This window comes from Pelobates fuscus, chromosome 2 (assembly GCF_036172605.1).
Source record: "Pelobates fuscus isolate aPelFus1 chromosome 2, aPelFus1.pri, whole genome shotgun sequence".
Lineage (NCBI taxonomy): Eukaryota > Metazoa > Chordata > Amphibia > Anura > Pelobatidae > Pelobates > Pelobates fuscus.
The window spans coordinates 193162863-193183889 of NC_086318.1; the positions used below are offsets into that span (position 1 = coordinate 193162863).

The 21027-nt window shown below is 44.0% G+C and overlaps 1 protein-coding gene across 2 annotated transcripts in view; it reads right to left on the minus strand.

Moving 5' to 3' along the window:
• The window catches only part of UBE3D (ubiquitin protein ligase E3D), a 214677-nt gene that overhangs the window by 156591 nt on the left and 37059 nt on the right, over positions 1–21027 (minus strand). For both annotated transcript variants that reach the window (XM_063443032.1, XM_063443031.1), the window contains exon 4: positions 10924–11149. In XM_063443032.1, coding sequence (XP_063299102.1) covers positions 10924–11149 — 226 coding nt within the window. The remainder of the gene's footprint in view (positions 1–10923; positions 11150–21027) is intronic.

Below are 21027 nucleotides of genomic sequence, written 5' to 3' on the forward strand. Positions count from 1 at the left end.
GTCAGTTGCATGCTACAGATATGTAAGCAAAGCAATCAAAACCTGGCCAACAGCCGCTGCCTAAACATTTTATTTTTTTTATCTGGTGTTTTCTGTACAAAAGACCAGATAGAAAAGTAATTCTCTGGACAGCAAGGAGAGAAGACAGCATGAGGCGCTGTCGCCATCTTCCGACACAGCATCAAAGTCCGAGTCCATGGCTCACCTCTCTGTGACCTCTCAGGCCTCTGAAAGGAAAATCCACTGCATGCCGCAGGAATTAAGGGCTACCTTCAGGCAGGCATTGTGTGGTATAACAGAAGACCTTCACCGCGATCTGCAAATTCTAGGGGAACACGTTAAGACCACGCATGATGACCTATGCCTAGCTCACAACGATGTAGTCGATTCATTGAACCCCAACCTTAAAGCTAAACACAAGGAGGACTGGTACCACAGACAAAAAAAAAAGTGAGGGTTGGCGGCATACCTGAAACAACGGACTTACAAGAATATCTGCTTTCCCTCTTCAAGACTGTCTGGCAATGGTGAACAACAGATGGCTGCTGGATAAGGCCCAACTAGGTGGATTGGCCTATGGAGCTTGTGTAGTGCCCTCTGTTGGTAGCAACAGCAATATGCACTACCTGAATAGCAAGGCTGGTTAATTTGCATACTCGGGTAGGTTTTTATATTGCTTATTCGGCAGGCAGGAGAGATATTTTCTGTTAATTATTGTCTTCCCCACCCCTTTCTATACATGTCATTGTGTTATAATAAGTTGCTGTATGTTGTCTGCTATGATTTGACGGTTTGTATTTTTATTGAGTAGTCACAGCAATGTTTATGTAGTGAGCATATGGGCTAGTCCCAAGTAAAATAAAGTTTTGTATGTCAATTCCTTTTGGAACTTGTATCCTGTGTGGATTTGTAGGGATCCCAGTGACAGAGCCTTCTGACCTGTTTGCTGATTGCAGGATCCCTCTAGTCCTGGGATAAAGCAAGAGAGCTAGGCCTGAGAGCCGCAAGTGTCTTTTTAATGCAGGTGGGTGTGGATACCTGCCTGGAAGAAGGACTGCAGCAGAATAGGCAGAGGGTACTATACTTGCCTGGAAGGAAAGCTGCAGAGGAACAAACAGAAGGGACGATCCCTGCCTGGAAGCAGGGTTGCATTGTATGAGACAATACCTGCCTGGAGGGAGAGCTGCAGCTTGGTCGGGTGGAAAAGTTCCACAAGGACCCTAGTCAAGCTTCGGCAACTGGGGCTGAAGCGTTCCAGGGTCCTAGGAAGCGGACTGGGCAAAGGTACTCAGTAGTAGAAGCTCTATCACAACTGGAAAAAAAACGAAAAAAAAAAAACGGAAATGAATACAACAACACAAACTCCGAAAACTACTCTCAGAAGAAGCCAAGAATAAGAATCAACTTTTCAGGGAACTATCCAAATGCATCTCCCAAATTCACTTTCATTTGAAAGCCTTACAGCTACATGACCAATAGGGCGGGAAAATTGCTAGCTGCTAAACGCAAAGCAGAGCAGTATACTTTTCCTTGTGACCTCAATGGGGTGAGGGCGACCAACCGGAGTGAATTAATTCACAAAATTCTGCACAACCGGTGTGACAATAATGAGACAAACAATCCACCCCAAATGGATGTTGACAACTACTTCACGGACATGCCACTACCACTAGTCTCAACCGACCAAGCCCAAGTCCTTGATACCCCCATCATGGAGGAGGAAGTGAGACTGATTATACGTAACTTGCCAAAAATCAAAGTGCCAGGTCCAGACGGTTTCTCCAATCTGTACTACTCACTGTTCTCCAATTTACTAGTCCCACATTAAACTAACTTATTTAATAGAATTAGAGCCAAAGGTAATATCCCAGCAGAAATACTAGCTGCACACATCATTACAGTCCCTAAAGCAGGGAAGGTTACACCCACCACTTGTGTCAACTTAAGGACTATATCGCTACTTAATGCGGACATAAAATCATTTGCGAAAATATTAGCCAATCAGCTAAAGCCGGGTCACCAAGTCTCAGATAACTCTAGGCATTCCCTTAATCTCATAGAATTATCCAAAGTAACCCATGGCTTTTCAGAGCCCTCAAATCATTTGACAGGATCAACTGGTTGTATCTCAAAGCCGTTCTAGTTAGATTTGGCTTCCCTGCCTTCTTTCCAGAGGTTTTGGCTCTTTACACATGGGCCCTCGGCGATAAGGTTTGTGATGGGGAATGACTCTGAAAGGAACCCAGAAGCAAATGGAACTAGGCATGGGTGTCCCTGCTCATCCTTACACTGGCCTTAGAATCCTTAAACTTTAAACCCTTAACTCTAAAGTAACTTACAAGTTAGGGGAATTCCGACCTGCTGTCCGGATTACTTATTGATCCAGCACGTAGAATTGTGTCAAATCTGGGACTAAAAGGTAATATATTACCGGGCCTTAGAATGGGCGGACTTAACACACCAAGGAATAGTCAGGATACTTGTCGAGGTCAGGGGACACAGAATGAGACACAACGATAAGGGAACGCCAGAAGTCAGGGATACCAGAATACAGGGAAGTCATATAAAGCCAAAGTAAATAACCAGAAATAAACGCTCAGGAACACACTCTCGGACAACCACGAAGGGAAACCACGACAGGGCAATGAGGAAAAGTAGAATCACGTTTAAATAAGCCCTTAACAACTTTGATTGGCCGAAATCGGCCTTTGACCCCAGAATGTGCGCGCACGTCTCCCGCGTGAAGTCACACGCATGCCTACGTCGTCATCAATGTGGGCGGACGTGAGGCTATAATTGGGTGTGGATCCGCAGCGGCCGGCGTCCATCAACACGTTGCAAGAGTCAGTTATGCAGACGCACGCCCGCTAAGTGCAAATACCGCAAGGTGAGGAGGAATATGTTACACCTGCATCAAGGAACAGACCGTTTATTCACACCCAACATTCTGCTAATATTGCCTATTGCTAATATTCTCTCCCAGCGGCAGCCACGCTATTTGACAACTATGTAAGGTATAGAAACAATGTGTTAAAACTCAAGTACTTCCACTTAATGTACCCCAGAGGGTCCTGACATCACTCCGGGCCTCCTTCCCCTTTGATTGGCGCATGCACCATTTAACTTACCTCAGCATGAGGCATCATTACACGTCACACTCTTATTAAAGAGAATCATGAAGGGCTCTTATCTAAGCTGTAGATCTCACTAACAAAGTTGACAGCTCATGAAATCTCATGGGTTGCAGCATTCACAGAAGGCTCCCTCATTATAGGGGGGGACTTTAACGCACCACTTGATCCGTTGCTGGACTCCTCGACAGGACACAGTAGTATCCCACAATCCGCGATTAGGGCCATCAAGAAGACCATGCGGGACTCGAGATTGGTGGATGCGTGGCGGACCATTCATCCAACAACCCGTGATTTTACGCACTACTCCGCCATACATAGGAGATACTCTCGCATTGATTATGTTCTTATCCAACAAGAAGGCCTCCAACACCTACAGTCGGCAACAATCGCACCTACACCGTGGTCGGACCACAGTGCAGTGGCCGTGAAGCTTGACTCCCCACTGTTCAGGCCCACCAGGACGGAATGGAGACTAAATGAGTCGCTCCTCTCGGACCCGGGTGTGCTGGCTGACCTGACAGAACACCTCACTAATTACTTCAGGGAAAACGACACGGAAGAGGTATCAAAAGTGAAGCTATGGGAGGCACATAAGAGTGTACTTCGAGGTCACCTCATTAGAATTGCTTCCCGTAAGAAGAGGGAATCGCAGCGACGTATGTTGGAGCTCACCGACCAAATCTCCCGCTTGGAAACACAACACAAACGATCACAACTTGAAGAACACTATCGCCCACTTTTGGATGCTCGCCGACAACTGGCAGACCTGGTTGCCAGCAAACACCATAGGGTGACACAACGATCCAAGGCCTTCTTCTACATCCATGCGAATAAGGGTGGGAGACTCCTGGCTCGCATGATCCGGCCCCAACAAGCGAGGGCGCAGGTCCATGAACTTCGGAAGACTGATGGCACACTTACTCAATTCCCTGAAGCAATTGCCACTGAATTCTGTAACTACTACAGACAACTATACAATTCCACACCATCACTCCCCGACGCCCACGGAGCGAACCTACAAGATGCAACATGGCGTTACCTACAAGGTTTCCAACCCGACGCTCTAACACCAGAAGAAGCGGAACTGCTGGAGGCCCCGATCACCACGGAAGAGGTACAGGCGGCGATTAAGACAGCGAAGAGAGGGAAAGCTCCGGGACCGGACGGACTCTCGGCGGGATATTACAAATCATTTAGGGACATTCTCGCGCCGCATCTAATGACAGCCCTCAATCGACTCCAGCAGGGTGACACGTTTCACCAGGAGACGTTGGCAGCCACCATCACGGTAATTCCTAAACCTGGCAAAAACCCCGAAAACTGCAGCAGCTACCGGCCGATCTCGCTTCTCAATGCGGATGTGAAACTCTTCACTAAGATCATTGCCACCAGACTACAACAGTATGTGCCACGCTTGATACACCCGGACCAAACGGGTTTCGTTCCGGGACGGGAAGCCAGAGATTGCACGCTCTGGGCGTTCTCTATTCAGGCATTAGCCCTTAGGGAGAAACCAGGCCTACTAATGCTCTCCACGGATGCCGAAAAGGCTTTTGACCGGGTAAACTGGAGCTTCATGATGGCGACACTACGAAAAGTGGGACTAGGAAGAGGGATGATGGCTTGGATAGAGGCGCTCTATACGGACCCCTGCGCTAAAGTACGGGTGAATGGCGCTCTTACGGACGCCTTCACCATCCACAACGGTACGCGTCAGGGTTGCCCATTATCGCCACTCTTGTTTGCCATCTCGCTGGAACCGTTCTTGGATAGGGTGAGGCATACCCCGGAGATCAGGGGGTTTCGGCATGGGACTCAGGAACATAAGGTAGCTGCATACGCAGACGACATGCTCTTCTTCGTGAGCGACCCAACTGATTCCCTGCCGGCATTGATGCGAGAATTCGATGCGTATGGCCGGTTATCGGGACTGAAACTCAATCTAACTAAATGCGAAATATTAGATGTCTCGACCCCGACGAACGTAGGAGAGCAAATTCAACGTGAGTACCCCTTTCATTGGTGTCGGGACCAGATGCGATACCTGGGAATCTGGATACCCAGGAACCCGAAAGAAGTGTATGCCAAGAATTACATCCCCCTTTTGCGCACAATCCTAAACGATCTCAAAAGCTGGAACTACGACCACATCTCCTGGCAGGGACGTATATCGGTAATAAAGATGAACATTCTCCCGCGGTTACTTTACTATTTTCACACCATCCCCTGGCACATCCCGACAGGATTTTTCACATCTCTTAAGTCAGCGGTGATACAATACGTCTGGAAGGGAGAAAGGGCTCGACTCAGCTTTGACAAGTTATGCCTACCCAAGAATTGGGGAGGCCTGGCTTTGCCAGATATTCGCAAATACTTTCATGCCACGGTACTGCAGCGGATCAGGGATTGGCATGTGGCACCTGACACCAAACTGTGGGTGGCGTTGAATAGAGAGGGTATTAACAAAGCCCTCCACAGACTCACGTGGCATACTTCGGTGGACGCAACGTCAATGCTAGGCGCTGAATCACCCGTCGCTCAAACATTGAAGACATGGTCCCACCTGAGACGTAACCAACATATCTCCCCGCAGCCGAGCCCCCTGATACCGATCACCTTCAATTCTGATATAGGCGGAGGACTTCCCCGTTCTTCCTGGCCAGTTGTAGGAAATGGAGACTTTGTCCCGATATCCGAAGTCCTCAGTAACGCGGGTATACGGAACCTTCGGGACTGGAGTGGAATACCACATCCGACACTCATGCATAGATTTCATTATGCGCAACTACGACATTTTTACTACAACCTTCCCAACAGGGTAGCGGTACATAGGGAACAAACGTGGTTTGAACGCTTCTGCACGACCGGCTCAGCTGCCGATGGCAGAGTCTCAGTCATATATCAACAGCTAATAACGGGAGAACGCTCAAGGAACACGGCGTTCAAAAGAAGATGGGAAGAGCTGACGGATAGGACGTTCACTGACACACAATGGGAACAGATATTGATTCTGCAGCACAAGAGCTCCATCAGTACCAACTACCAGGAGGTCAACTTCAAGCTGCTTTCCCACTGGTACAGGACTCCTTCCCTACTACATAGAATATTCCCGGGATCTTCAGACGCATGTTGGAGATGCGAAACCCACACAGGCACAATAAGACACATTTGGTGGGAATGCGCACGGATTAAGCCGTTTTGGGAGGATATACAACGGGAGATGAGGATCATCCTGGGAGATCTACCTGACTTCACCATAGAAATGGCCCTACTCCATCACACCGAAGGCTCAATAGCCCAATACAAGAGGTCGATAGTTCGACACCTACTAAATGCGGCCAAAGCATCCATTCCCGCTAAATGGAAGCAAACACAACCACCGACTGTGACGGATTGGCTTCAGAGGGTAGAGGACATTCACACGGCCGAGGCGCGATATGCAGAACTGCTAGGAAGGAGCACCAAACATATCGATGCCTGGACCCCGTGGTATGTATACCTCTCACGACCAGGAGCAGGGAGACCATGAAACACACCATTTCATACGGTCCTGGAGTGCCCGAGCGTGCGCTGATGTATGGTGCCACATCTAAACCCAAACCCTCCCCCCTTCCCCCCCCTCATCCACCCCCCCCCCTCTTCTTCTCCTTTCAACAATATACAAGGTTTTTTACTCATCCCCACGCGACCTATTTCTGGGACACAGTGGCGGCGGCTCGGACTGCCCCAGGGAGGCCGGACCGGGGGTACCTGACTGTGAGGATGCGTGAGCTATAGGAGAACTTTGCAGTAGATCCCAGGGAGGCGCTCCAGTGCCATCACCAAAAACTGACTACAGGGACGACTAGGGAACTGACCGAACTGAACGATGACTCCACAGTATGACTCAATAGACCGACGAGAGGAAGGGAACATAACATACGCCCTGCGACACTCCAAGGCACCTCATCAGGCGTCTGACTGACGGACTTCTGAAGTGGACAGACGCACCCAAACCACTCCTGTAACATGGGTGGCCACTGGAGGTTCTCCTCCAGGGGACCTTAGACTAGGACGAGGATTTGGGGGTTACACCCTTAGTGGTGCATTGTATGTGCTTGACATCCACACTCTCACTTGCTACACAATGTGCTTAGCTCATCGATAAATACCCACATGTCCTCGACACTGCTCCCACTTGGGATTACGCAGGGGCCCTAAGCCATATATGTCGCATCTCACCATGACTGTGACTATGACTACTACCTACTCTCCCGGCTATTAGATTTATAAACCGGGCCACCTGAAGGTGCCACGGAACGGGGGCCCTGAGATATCCCATTGTTTAGCTTTAATTGAGAGGTTTTTGATGTTACTGGAACTGTATTAGCTTTTAAAGATGCATCTACCTATATTTGTTTGATTGTTTACTTTGCTCAAGTTGCCTACGCTTTATTGGTTGTTGAACAGCCATATGACGCTTGTTGCATATCAGATGATCAGAAGATAATAATGCTTACTTTCGATGTTAATTTACGAACTGACTTGCCGTATATACACTGTTGTGGTGTATGACTGTGTTTCTGTACTCACCTGTTCGTCATAATAAAGAATTTACAAAAAAAAAAAAAAAAATCTCATGGGTTGGTCGTGTTCACTCAATCAAAATGAGTGCTCTTCTGTTGATCCTATATATGTTCTGCACACTGCTGATTAAGATTCCCAAATCTTTCCTGCAAAGATTTCAACGTAACCTCGATTAACATATATGGAAGAAACATCCACCTATAATAGCGCTGAGTACATTTTGCAGGTTACCAAACCAAGGAGGCCTGTTGTGCCCCTAATATTTCAAACTCTGGTCACACTCCACACTGGAGTCACCCCACATTGGCATCAACTGGAACAATCATGTTGGACTCCCAACTTGGAAGCTCAACTGATGTGGATGCCACAGCACCACATACCCTTTTTGGAGCTAGAACTAGCGCCCTCCTGGTTGGCCCTGCACACCTGGAAGCAAAATGTGTTCCCCATATTGAAGCCATGCTAATACCTCTTCTTGCTTATGAAGCTGCAGTTGCACGCACCAGACCTCCACCTGAAGCCATAGCAAGATGTGCGTAGAACGCAGTGCGAAATCTGCTACAGCATGACAAAATGCTGCCTTTCCATGCGGGAAACATTTCCAGAAAAACCTATCCTCCAATCAAAAAACTACACCTACCTGTCAATCCACTATCCTCACCATTCATTAAATCCAGCTTGGATACTCCTTCTTGTAAGAATTCAATCTCTACATGCTACCAAGCTCTGATACACCCAGATTCCAGACTGAAGCCATCTTTATCAAAAAATAAGCTCCAACAATCAATGAGTCCCCAACCAGTCTCCCTACCAGCCCCACAGAGACAGAGAGGCCTTTGACTTGCGCGGTCCCGCATACCCGGTGGCATAAGGGAGCGACCTCTGGATCAGGCTATTTGCCAGTATCACTCAGTCGGCCGCCAGGGAATCAGGAGAGCTTACGTTCGGGTAGGCCACAAGCCACAATTGGGAAGTTTCGATGATGGGCAAGCACTCAAGAGGTATCCTCTGGTGCACCGAAGTCCCTCTGACAAGCTGAGTGCTGATGGCCTGGGAATAAATCACAGTTTTCAGGGCCAGATGCAGCAGCTCTTCCTCCACTGTCAGACTCCGCCCCCCTCAGGGCAGGCGCAACCATAATGGGGGCCCATGTGGACACATTGGGGCGTGGCGGCAGCCTTAGGGAGCACCGGCCCAAGGGGTACGATCTCCAGGTGACTGGAAGGAGGAGACAATAAAAGGTACAGGGGAGATTACGAAAGATACAGGGGGAGGAGGGAGGGAGACAATGAAAGGTAAAGAAGGGGAGTGTGGACAAAAAAAAGGGACAGGAGGGGAGGGAGGACATTAAAAGGCACAGGAAAGGAAGAGGGACAATGAAAGGTTCAAGAGGTGAAAAGGGAAGACAATAAAAGGTACAGGGGGATATTAAAAGGCACAGGAGGGCTGGGGGGAGAAGAGATGCACAAAGAGGGGAGAGAAAGATGCACAGAGGGGCTGGGGAGAAAGAGATGCACAAAGGTGCTGGGGTAAAAAGACGTACAAATGTGTTGGGGGAGAAAGAGCCACACAAAGAAGCTGGGGGGGAGAAAGACACAGAAAGGGCTGGGGGAAGAAAAAGACAGTCAAAGAGGCTGGGGAAAGTAAAAGATACACAAGGGAGGTTGTAAGAGACACACAAGGGATAAAATACAGCAAATGGGATACACAACGGGGAAAACAGGGGGCAAGACATTAAAAAATGGAATATAATACACTAAAGGGGGTAAGCTAGTCAAAAAAGGGGATTACAAGACACACAGGTGAAGATACTTTTTTTTTTTTTTTTTAGCAGTGGGGGGACAGCAACATGCATCTTCGTCTGTGTAGTCAAAAATCCTTGCATCGGCCCTACCACCCCCCTGATTGATTCAAGTTATGCATAATGTACTATCAGCACCTGTGCAAAGCAGCAACGATATTTTTGCATGCGCATTAGGTCTCCCCCGCCGGATGACGTTGGCGGGGGAGGAGCGTGGGCGGACCCTGAACCAGCGCTGAGGGACATCGGGATGGGGGGTGGGAGGGAAAGGGGACACTTGGGATGGGGGGTGGGAGGGAAAGGGGACCTGCAGTGCTAGGAAAACTGTTTGTTTTCCTGGCACTTGAGAGTCCCTTTAAAGAGGAGGGCCTGCAAAGGAAGCAGACAAGAGATCTGCAAGCGGTTTTTAGATCGATATATATTAAAACTGCATAATTACATGCAAGTATGTTTCATTGGGAGTATATATACTAAACTGATTAGTTTTATTTTTTTACATTTGGCCAGTGGAGTGACCCTTTAAAAGTGGAGAAAGTGATCTTACTGCAAGTGAACCTGTAATGTACATATTTTGTGCATAGCAAATTCAGTTAAAAGAAGCAACATAAAGCAAACAGAGCCGATTTACCCATTGGACATTACAGAAAAAAAAAATAAAGGCAGCAAGTGGAGCAAATCACGGTGAATCATCACTTTCATTATGAGCAGGTGTTTGATTACAAGATACCTAGAAGTCATTTGGCGAGTACAGTATGCGCCTTACGCTATCAGACATTTAGAACTCCTAGAAATACTGAGAAAGTACTCAAAAACCAGCTTTGGTCCAGGTTTTCTGGATAGCTCATCAATGCTAGAAAAGAATACAATACATAAAACCTGGACCAAAGAAATGATTTGAGAAGGTATGCAAATCACTGATAAAAAATAAAAAAAAACTCTTTATTCCATATCTTAAATATTAGCCTTATCTGTGCGCTGCAAAACAATAAATATATATATATATATATATAGATCCTAAGATCACAGATTGTGAAACCATATTTAAAAATCAGATGAAAGATGAAACAGGTTCAGGGAGATGCCTCCTATTACGTACAGTATTGTGGCACTGCAAAGATCAGGTGGGTCACATACATATTAAACTGATAATAATGTATTTCTAGGTGACGAAAAAAAGGGAAAAACTTATGAATCAAACCATTAACTTACATTAAATTTGAATGTATTTTTTATTTGAAAGACCTTTCCATTTTTCCAAAACTGAATTTCAAGCAGTGTTGGAAAACAAGACTGAGAAACACTAACAGAGGCAGATTACAAGTCTCCTTTGCGGATCAAACAAGCGCTCATTTAAGATAATAAAGTTATATCGGGCAATATAAATGTTCCAATTAGAGGGTGTCATTAGCACTAATAACTTACCGAGACATTAGCATCAACAGAATGAGGAACAGATGACTTCTCATTAGTCTCTCTGGGGGGATCTGAAACATTAGCTCTGTTCACCAAAAAGAAAGTGTCTCCCAGAAAGCAGTCGTTAACCTTGGGCAAGCAACTCCGATTGGCAAAGGGATCTGGGTGGCAGCACCATTCTTCAACCAGAGAGTTCCAGTTTTCACTTGGTAGTGGAAGAACTCTGTGGAACTGCCTGAGTACAAAATAAAAGGGATTTTACTAAAAAAAAATAAAAAAATATTATTTTAATTTATTTTCATTTACATAAACAATACTGCAGTAAAATACTAAAACACATTCACAACCATATTTTTATGAGTATTAACGAGATACCCATGGTAAAAATAAATATATTTATTTTTTATGTTGCTGGTTTCTTTATGTGTTAGACTTTGAGGAGAGGGGACAGAGGGAGCTATAGAGCAAGGAATACAACTTTGTATTCCTAGCACTATAGTATCCCTTTAAGGTCATAGAGAACCTTTATTTAATTTCTAATGCACTTCAGCAAGCTAAAGTACATTTGGGGACAAGAGTGTTCTTTTAACCTTTAAATACTCAAATTTTCCATGATTACAAGATCACTTATTTTCTTCTTTATATTATTCTATCAAAATGTTGTATACCAATTATTTTAGTGCTCAAATGATAAAGGGAAACTCAGCAAATTCCTTTTCCCCCTCCCCCACATATTGGAATAATCTTAAAAAAATAAATCTGTCAAAACACAAAGAAAAGAAAGGAAAAAAAAAAACCACATCCAAGCAAGGATAAACAAAACAGTCATACAACAGAGATCAACAAATGACATAGAAAATAAAGCATAGGAACGCTAATGCAATTGTTCAAATTCATAGAAAGCTCAGCTTCAAAAAGAACATTTTCCACCACAGATTTGATAATCGTCATCATAGTACCATCTAATAGATGAAGTGTTGGAATCTAGGACAGTCACACTTCATCTATTACTCACATGACTTCTGCAGAGACAAGATATGACGAAAGGCACGTGATAGATCAAAATGCTATTACTGGATCTCCACTAGTGTGCATTGCCTAAAAAAATGACTAACTGTGCATATGTATCTTATATCTGTATATACTAATTTAAATAAAACCATTGTTTTACTGTAAAAAAAAAAAAAATTGAATATCATTTTCATATACTGTTGGCTTTGAGCAAATACTGGCTGCCAATTGCATTATCATCTTACATTTTTATGCCTGCCCGCAGGATATGACTGATGCTTTTAACTCATTTACATATGCCAAAGGTGTAATTCTATTTTAAACCTCCACCCAGAGGAATGTTATTGGCACGTCATAAAATTCATATTGTACAAGGATATCTAATCACACAACAAGGAGAGGAGAAGCCAATGGCATGATTTTAATTCCCTACCATTTATCTGAAGTAGCAAGTAAGGATCATTAAAAGTGGAAATAACTAAGGATTCAACTTTTTATCTCAGTGATTGTTCCATAAATATTTGTTTAATATCGCTTATAGCTAGATAAACCGATATGTAGGCCAGGTGTACGCAACCTTCAGCTCTCTCAATGTTGTGTAGTGTACCATATCTCCCTTGATGCTTTGCTAGCATTATGGCTGTAAGAGCATTGTGGAAGACAAAGTCCACAACATCTGCAGTGTTGAAGATTTATCTAGAACTCAGACTAATATATATATGCTTGCATTTATATATTACTAAATATCAAGATGAAGTCCAGGTAGTGTAACCACTGTTCCATCAACTTTGAACTTGCAGACTATACTTCCAACAGTGTCTTTAGGAACATTCAGCGCCTTCTCTATCTTTTTGTATCCGGTTCCATGTTTGTTAAGGGCAATGATCTCTTCTGTTTACTTTGTGCCTCATTCTTTTCACTTAGCCAAATTTCTAACATGCAGTTAAACGTGACACTCCACAAACCCCTAGCCAGTTCAGGGATTTCAAGTGTTCCAACTCATGCACAACTGGTGCAACTAATGAAGCCCATGATTAGTTGCAGTTTTGCATATTTGTGCTGTTGTGAGGCATTCTATTCAGGCAGTTGAATAATTTTGAGTCTGGAGAAGTCATTATAAGTTGCATTTTCAGTAGAAGCATCTGTTGTGTTGAGCAATTTCAATTGCTTTTGTTTGATCTGTTCATTGCAAACAGCTAAAGGTCTGCAAATGTTGACAAACCTGATCTTCATTGGGGTTAAATAATTTTGATTACAACTAATTGCTTGTGATTACATTTTGGAAGTTGCAATTCTTCTTTGTATTAAGGAGATATTGTGAAGTGTTCACTTAAATGTTACATTGAGGATGGAGTTACATTTATCTTACAAACTATTTTAAAGCTGGCCCACAAGAGAATCAAGGTAGCGTTAGAGACAGTGGAACAAGTCTAAATGTTTATGGAAATAGGAAACAAAAGGTGAAAACCATAAATGCAAACAAAACAGAGTTACCGTATATAAGGCAATTAAGGAAACATAAGTTGGTGCATTAGTAGAAAATCAAACCGAACATAGTACTGAGAGAATTAAAAAGGAAATGTTAGTTTTGTAAACACATAAATGGCTATGCAAATACCATCATATATCCTGATGGTTAACAAGATAGTATTGCATGAATATATTTGGACAGCGCATGGCTTACGTGGCAGGTAGACAAATAGATGACAAATAGGAAAAGGATAAACTGAATGGAGAGTCCGTAAAATGGAGATAGCAAATAATTATACCGCACTGAAAGTTGAAATGCAAAGAAGTGACTGGCACACTTAATTACAGTCCATGCAGGGACATAAATAGGCTTAGATTTATCACACAAATGACAAAGAGCAGGATTAGTACTGTCAGAAGCAAGTTACTCAGAATCACCTAAGGCATTGGGTTCGACAGGCTGTTCATCTTCGTCTTGTCATTTGGCTTTCGTTGTCCACAAAGATGGACAATTCTCCGTGTTTTAACAATGTGAATTGAGATCTAATGTAATCGCAACTGCTTTAATACAGGGGTAAAGGTCAGCAGTAAAATAATCTGGTGATGTATGCAGAGAACCAGTGTTCAGGGATTCACTGTAATAACGACCAGCTGCCAAGAAGAAACTTAATATGAAATTATGTTGACATATTATCTAGCAAATGTTTGCAAAAACAGAGAAAAGCCTTCATTTTGGACTATTTGTATTAGGCAATAATTTAACTTCAATTTCAACTCTAAGTAGGCATAGCTAGCACACAAATTAAGGTCAAAACAACAAATTCTATGCACAGATTTTTAGGACCATAATAACTGTAGACATGGTATCTATAACAAACATTTTCTCTGTTTATTTGGCAGTCACTTGCAAATATCACAGTGTATAAATTATCAGTCACTACATGACATCCCACGTGACTGCAAGTATTCAAATAATCTGAAGGACAAATATCACTTTTAAGAAACTACAGAATTTATGACAGTAACTAATAACTGTATAAACTCCAATGCACATAGGGACTGATCAGCAAAAGCTTGTAAAACTGTTTTAAAACGCATATAAAATAAAGAGCAAATAAGAAATAAAATGATAACTGCACAGATATTGCTGTAGTTGAAGATGCACCAGCAAGTCATAGAAGCAGCAAAGACTATCTCAGACCAGGAAGAAGTTCCAGCCATCAAAAGGCAGTAGGCTTCGTGCTACTGCATAAACCTGTGTCCAGCACTGTGTCACAAGTGTCCCTTTTTGGGGCCCAAATCCCTCTTCTCTGTTTTAATGCAGGGCTTGACAAATCGCAGGTGCCAAGTTACCATTGTAAACAGGAATTTTGTCCTTACACCTTGGATTTGTCAGCCCGGTCAGCAGATGTGGCCGGGCGAGGGAGTATGGAGGATGAATGCGGGTAGCAAGGGAGCTGTGATCTTCCTTCTCTGCTCCCTTGCACATCCAGCAGTGATGGCGGGTTGGACGTCACTCCGTTCAAGCATCACTAAATGCTGCTCTAGGGTAGGGAGGTGTCAGGGTACCTGTGGTCTCTACCTCCAAAAGAGGTAGAGACTTAGCTGTTCCACCATTCAGACGGTCTGATGACTCCCTTCCCTGCGGTCTATCCGGTCATGCAAGGCCGGCCGCGAGGGAGTGACTGCCTTTTACACCATCTAGGCAGGAAGTCATCATCAGGACACTCCCCCGGATCGACCTGTCAGTCAATTGCTGCAGGACCAATCAGGACGTCTCGGAGGTGTGGTTACTGCTCTGAACAGGGTATTTAACAGAGCTTCCTTCATTAGCTCATTGCCCTGTCGTGGTTCTAGCTTGTTCTAGTCACTCAGTGCTTGTGTATTCTATTATCCCTTTTGGTTTTGACCCGGCTTGTTTATCCTTACTCTGCTTATCTCTGTTACCCTTGATTCGGCTTGTCTCTCGCTTACCTGTCTTCTGTTACCCTCGACCTCGGCTTGTCTTTGACCATTCTATACGGTACTACCTACGTTAGTCCGGCCATTCTAAGGTCCGGTATACGTATCTGGCTACTGTTTGTACTCTGCGTGTTGGATCCCTGTCCCGATCCTGACAGGAGGCTGGGTGGATTTAAATTGAAATTAAAGTTATTAAAGCGGCACTGTCATGGCCGCATCCGCATTCCTTTTTAACCCCGCTCCCAACTTCACTACATCTAATTGCCACCCTAGTCACCCTCAAAAGACTCCCCCCCCCCCCCCTCCCCAATTTACCAATTTTTTCATTTTTATTTTATGCCTGGAGCTGGGTCCTGGGCACTGCCATCTTTGTGTCGGCAAATGCATCAAATTCATGCTTGCTGAGTCAACTATGTAACATTGTTTTTAATTTATCTACTTCCGTTTATATTTATTTTGACCTTTGAAACAGGTCATGTGACCTCATTTGGGGTCAAAGGTCAAAGTGTCCCCCCCAACCCTTGCGAGTGGGGGCTATTCAACTAAATAAGGGACATGGGGTCCACAGGCAGGCAGGAGAGGACCCGGGGAGCATATATATATATATATATATATATATATATATATATATATATATATATATATATATATATATATATATATATATATATATATATATAAAATGTTCAAAGTCTGGCACTCTACCTTTAAATAGAACCGCAGAAAAAAGCCTCGGTGCTACACAGCGTACATGTATATCCAAGAAGAGAAGAGAGCACTCCAGAGGACTTGTTTGAAGCAATTTATTCCGTGAGGAAAATCGTGCAGAAAATCGACGTTTCGACCCGCAGGTCTTTATCAAGATGATAAAGACCTGCGGGTCGAAACGTCGATTTTCTGCACGATTTTCCTCACGGAATAAATTGCTTCAAACAAGTCCTCTGGAGTGCTCTCTTCTCTTCTTGGATATATATATATATATATACACACACACACACACACACGGCGTGTGTGTTTGTGCTCTAGGGTGCACACCCTTATGCAATAGGCTGCGCATGCCTATGATCCTAACACCAAATTATTCAAATTACAAAGATCAGGGCCCATGCCAAGAGCTTTGTACATTGACAGATAAACTTGTTGAATTAGCACACAAATCTGAATGGAAAGACAGAGGCAAAAATAGTCAATCTGGAAAGACTTTCTAACTCCATTATAGTCATAAAATTGTTATTTTAGCCCCAGTTTTGCCATATGGATTTTGCATCAAAACTGTTTTGAGAATTATCGTTGAATATCTAATCTATGCACTCCCACAGCATCATCCTTCATCACAGTGTGTGCTAGGAGTGCTCACTGTCCTTGATCTGTGCATGTTTGTGGTGTGTGCTGGTGTTATGTGATGCACCTGTGTGTGCTGGCTATATGTGAAATATGTATGGTGTTTGGTGTGTGTTGGTTGCATGTAATGTGCGTGCTGCTTGTATCCATTGTGGGTAGTGTGCGGACTACATTGTGATATCTGTGGTTGTGGTAGTGCTCTGTGTTAGAAACATGGAATGTGACGGCAGATAAGAATCTTTCGGCCCATCTAATCTGCCCAATTTTCTAAATACTTTTATTAGTCCCTGGCCTTATCTTATAGTTAGGATAGCCTTATGCATATCCCACACATGCTCAAACTCCTTTACTGTGTTAACCTCTACCACTTCAGCTGGAAGGCTATTCCATGCATCCACTACCCTCTCAGTAAAGTAATACCTCCTGATATTATTTTTAAACCTTTGACCCTCTAATTTAAGACTATGTCCTCTTGTTGTGGTAGTTTTTCTTCTTTTAAATATAGTCTCCTCCTTTACTGTGTTGATTCCCTTTATGTATTTAAATGTTTCTATCATATCTCCCCTGTCTCGTCTTTCCTCCAAGCTATACATGTTAAGATCCTTTAACCTTTCCTGGTAAGTTTTATCCTGCAATCCATGAACCAGTTTAGTAGCCCTTCTCTGAACTCTCTCTAAAGCATCAATATCATTCTGAAGATATGGTCTCCATTACTGCATACAATTCTCCAAGTGAGGTTCCACCAGTGTTCTGTACAATGGCATGAGCACTTCCCTCTTTCTACTGCTAATACCTCTCCCTATACTACCAAGCATTATGCTAGCATTTCCTGCTGCTCTATTACATTGTCTGCCTACCTTTAAGTCATCAGAAATAATCACCCCTAAATCCCTTTCCTCAGATGTTGAGGTTAGGACTATCAAATATTCTGTATTCTGCCCTTGGGTTTTTACATCCAAGATGCAGACCTCACACTACTTGTCCCAGCAGCATTTCCCTCCCCCAGCATAAAGTGTCCCTTTATTCCATTCTATAGGTGTGCAAACTTTAAAGTGGAATAATAGAAGAAAACTCCTACTGGGAACACTCTGTATCGATAAGCTTCCTGTTCTCTGTGTACTAACGGCCCATTCTACTGTGAAACCATTAATAAATACTGAAACATTTCACGGCATAAAATATGAAATGCTGCTTTTGTTTTGTTTTTTTTTAGTTAATTTAGCTGAAGCTCTAAGTATAGGAAATCGATTTTTGAAGGTTGAAGGTGTAACCCTCTGCATGCAAGTCTTGTTCTGTTAACTATTTAGCAGTTGCAGATGATGCATAGTTTGCAGATTTAGTGGATGTGTGGAAAGGTCATATTTGCTACTTGGTCATTGAGGCCAATATAGAGATATATACATGAAATGATATTATTATTATTTTATTATGTATATAGCGCCAACAAATTCCGTAGCACTGTACAATGGGTGGACTAACAGACACATAATTGAGATCAGACCACTGGACGTACAGGAACAGAGGGGGTTGAGGGCCCTGCTCAATGAGCTTACATGCTAGAGGGAGTGGGGTATAGTGACACAAACGGGTTAAAGTAGGGGAATTAAATAGTTTGTTAGAGAAGGGTTTATTGAGTGCTTGGTAGGTCATTTTTGACAGTTGCAGGAAAGGAGTCATGGGGTGGGGGATGAGAAACCTGCTGACAGTTTAATTTATACGCTTTAATGAAGAAGTGAGTTTTCAAAGATTTTTGAAGGAGTGGAGGCTGGGTGAAAGTCTGATTGAGGAGGGAAGGGAGTTCCACAGAATAGGTGCAGCCCTGGAGAAGTCTTGAAGGCGAGCATCAGAGGTGGGGATCCGGGCAGAGGATAGGCGTAGGTCTAGGGCTGAGCGTAGGGGTCTCGACGGGACTTACTTGTGTATGAGGGAGGATAGGTATGTATAGATAGAGAACAATAGGGGGCGGAGGACAGAACCTTGGGGGACGCCGACAGAGAGGGGTTGGAGAGAAGAGGCAGAACCAGAGAAAGAAACACTGAACGAGCGCTGGGAGAGGTAGGAGGAGCACCAGGAGAGAGCAGTATCCTGTAGACCAGTGGTAGTCCACCTTTTTTTACCTACCGCCCACTAATGCAACTTTTTGGTTGAAAAAATTTCCTTACCGCCCACCAGTTTTCGCGCAAATGCGGAATATTTTTTAGAAAGGAGGGTGTTTTACAAAAAATAAATGTACGTACATTTATCTTTTTATTTCTACTTAATGCAGGTTTATAAGGTTTTTAACTTTATAAAGTTTAATGAGAAAACAGTAAAGTAAATTGAAATTACCTTTACTAGTGATTAATGAGATCCTTGAGGTTGATGCTGCGAGACTAAATATTTGATATCTGGTTCGATTTTCGTAAGGAACAAACGAAGGTCTCTTTCAGTGATATTCAGACGACTTCTCTGTTTGCGCATAACATGATTTCTCATATTATCTCTCTATGATTTTTCTTGTGCGTCAGCTCATCTCCTCTCCCTCCTCAATTCCCCTCCCCACCTTTTTTTTCCCCTTTTTTCTATTTTTTAACCTTCCTTGTAGCAATGCTCAGTAGGAAGGCTGAGCTAGGTAGCCCACTTACTATATAGTCCACTATAACAGACAGACACACGTACAAGACACACGTACAAGACACACATACAAGACACACATACAGACACACATACAAGACACACATACAGACACACATACAGACACACATACAGACACACATACAGACACACATACAGACACACATACAGACACACATACAGACACACATACAGACACACATACAGACACACATACAGACACACATACAGACACACATACAGACACACATACAGACACACATACAGACACACATACAGACACACAGACACACACACAGACACACACACAGACACACACAGACACACACACAGACACACACACAGACACACACACAGACACACACACAGACACACACACAGACACACACACAGACACACACACAGACACACACACAGACACACACACAGACACACACACAGACACACACAGACACACACACAGACACACACACAGACACACACACAGACACACACACAGACACACACACAGACACACACACAGACACACACACGACACACACACGACACACACACGACACACACACGACACACACACGACACACACACGACACACACACGACACACACACGACACACACACGACACACACACGACACACACACGACACACACACACGACACACACACACGACACACACACACGACACACACACGACACACACACGACACACACACGACACACACACGACACACACACGACACACACACGACACACACACGACACACACACGACACACACACGACACACACACGACACACACACACGACACACACACGACACATACATACACACACACGACACACACATACACACACGCGACACATACACACACGCGACACACACACACACACACGACACATACACACACACACGACACATACACACACACACACGACACATACATACACACACAACACATACATACATACACACACGACATACATACACACACACGACATACATACACACACACGACATACACACACACACGACATACATACACACACACGACATACATACACACACACACACACGACATACATACACACACGACATACACACACACACACGACATACACACACACACACGACATACACACACACACACACGACATACACACGACATACACACACACACACGACATACACACACACACACACACAACACACATACAGACACATAGATACACAAATACAGACACATAGATACACACACACGACACATACACACACACACACGACACATACAGACACACGACACACACACACATACATACACACACACACGACACATACATACACACGACACAGACACACGACACACACACACATACATACACACACACACGACACATACATACACACACACATACAGACACACACGACACATACATACACACGACACAGACACACGACACACACACACATACATACACACACACGACACATACATACACACACACATACAGACACACACAACACATACAGACACACACGACACACATACATACACACACACACATACATACACACACACACACACACACATACACACACACACACACACACACACACACACATACACACACACACATACACACACACACACACACATACACACACACACACACACACATACACACACACACACACACACACACAACACACATACAGA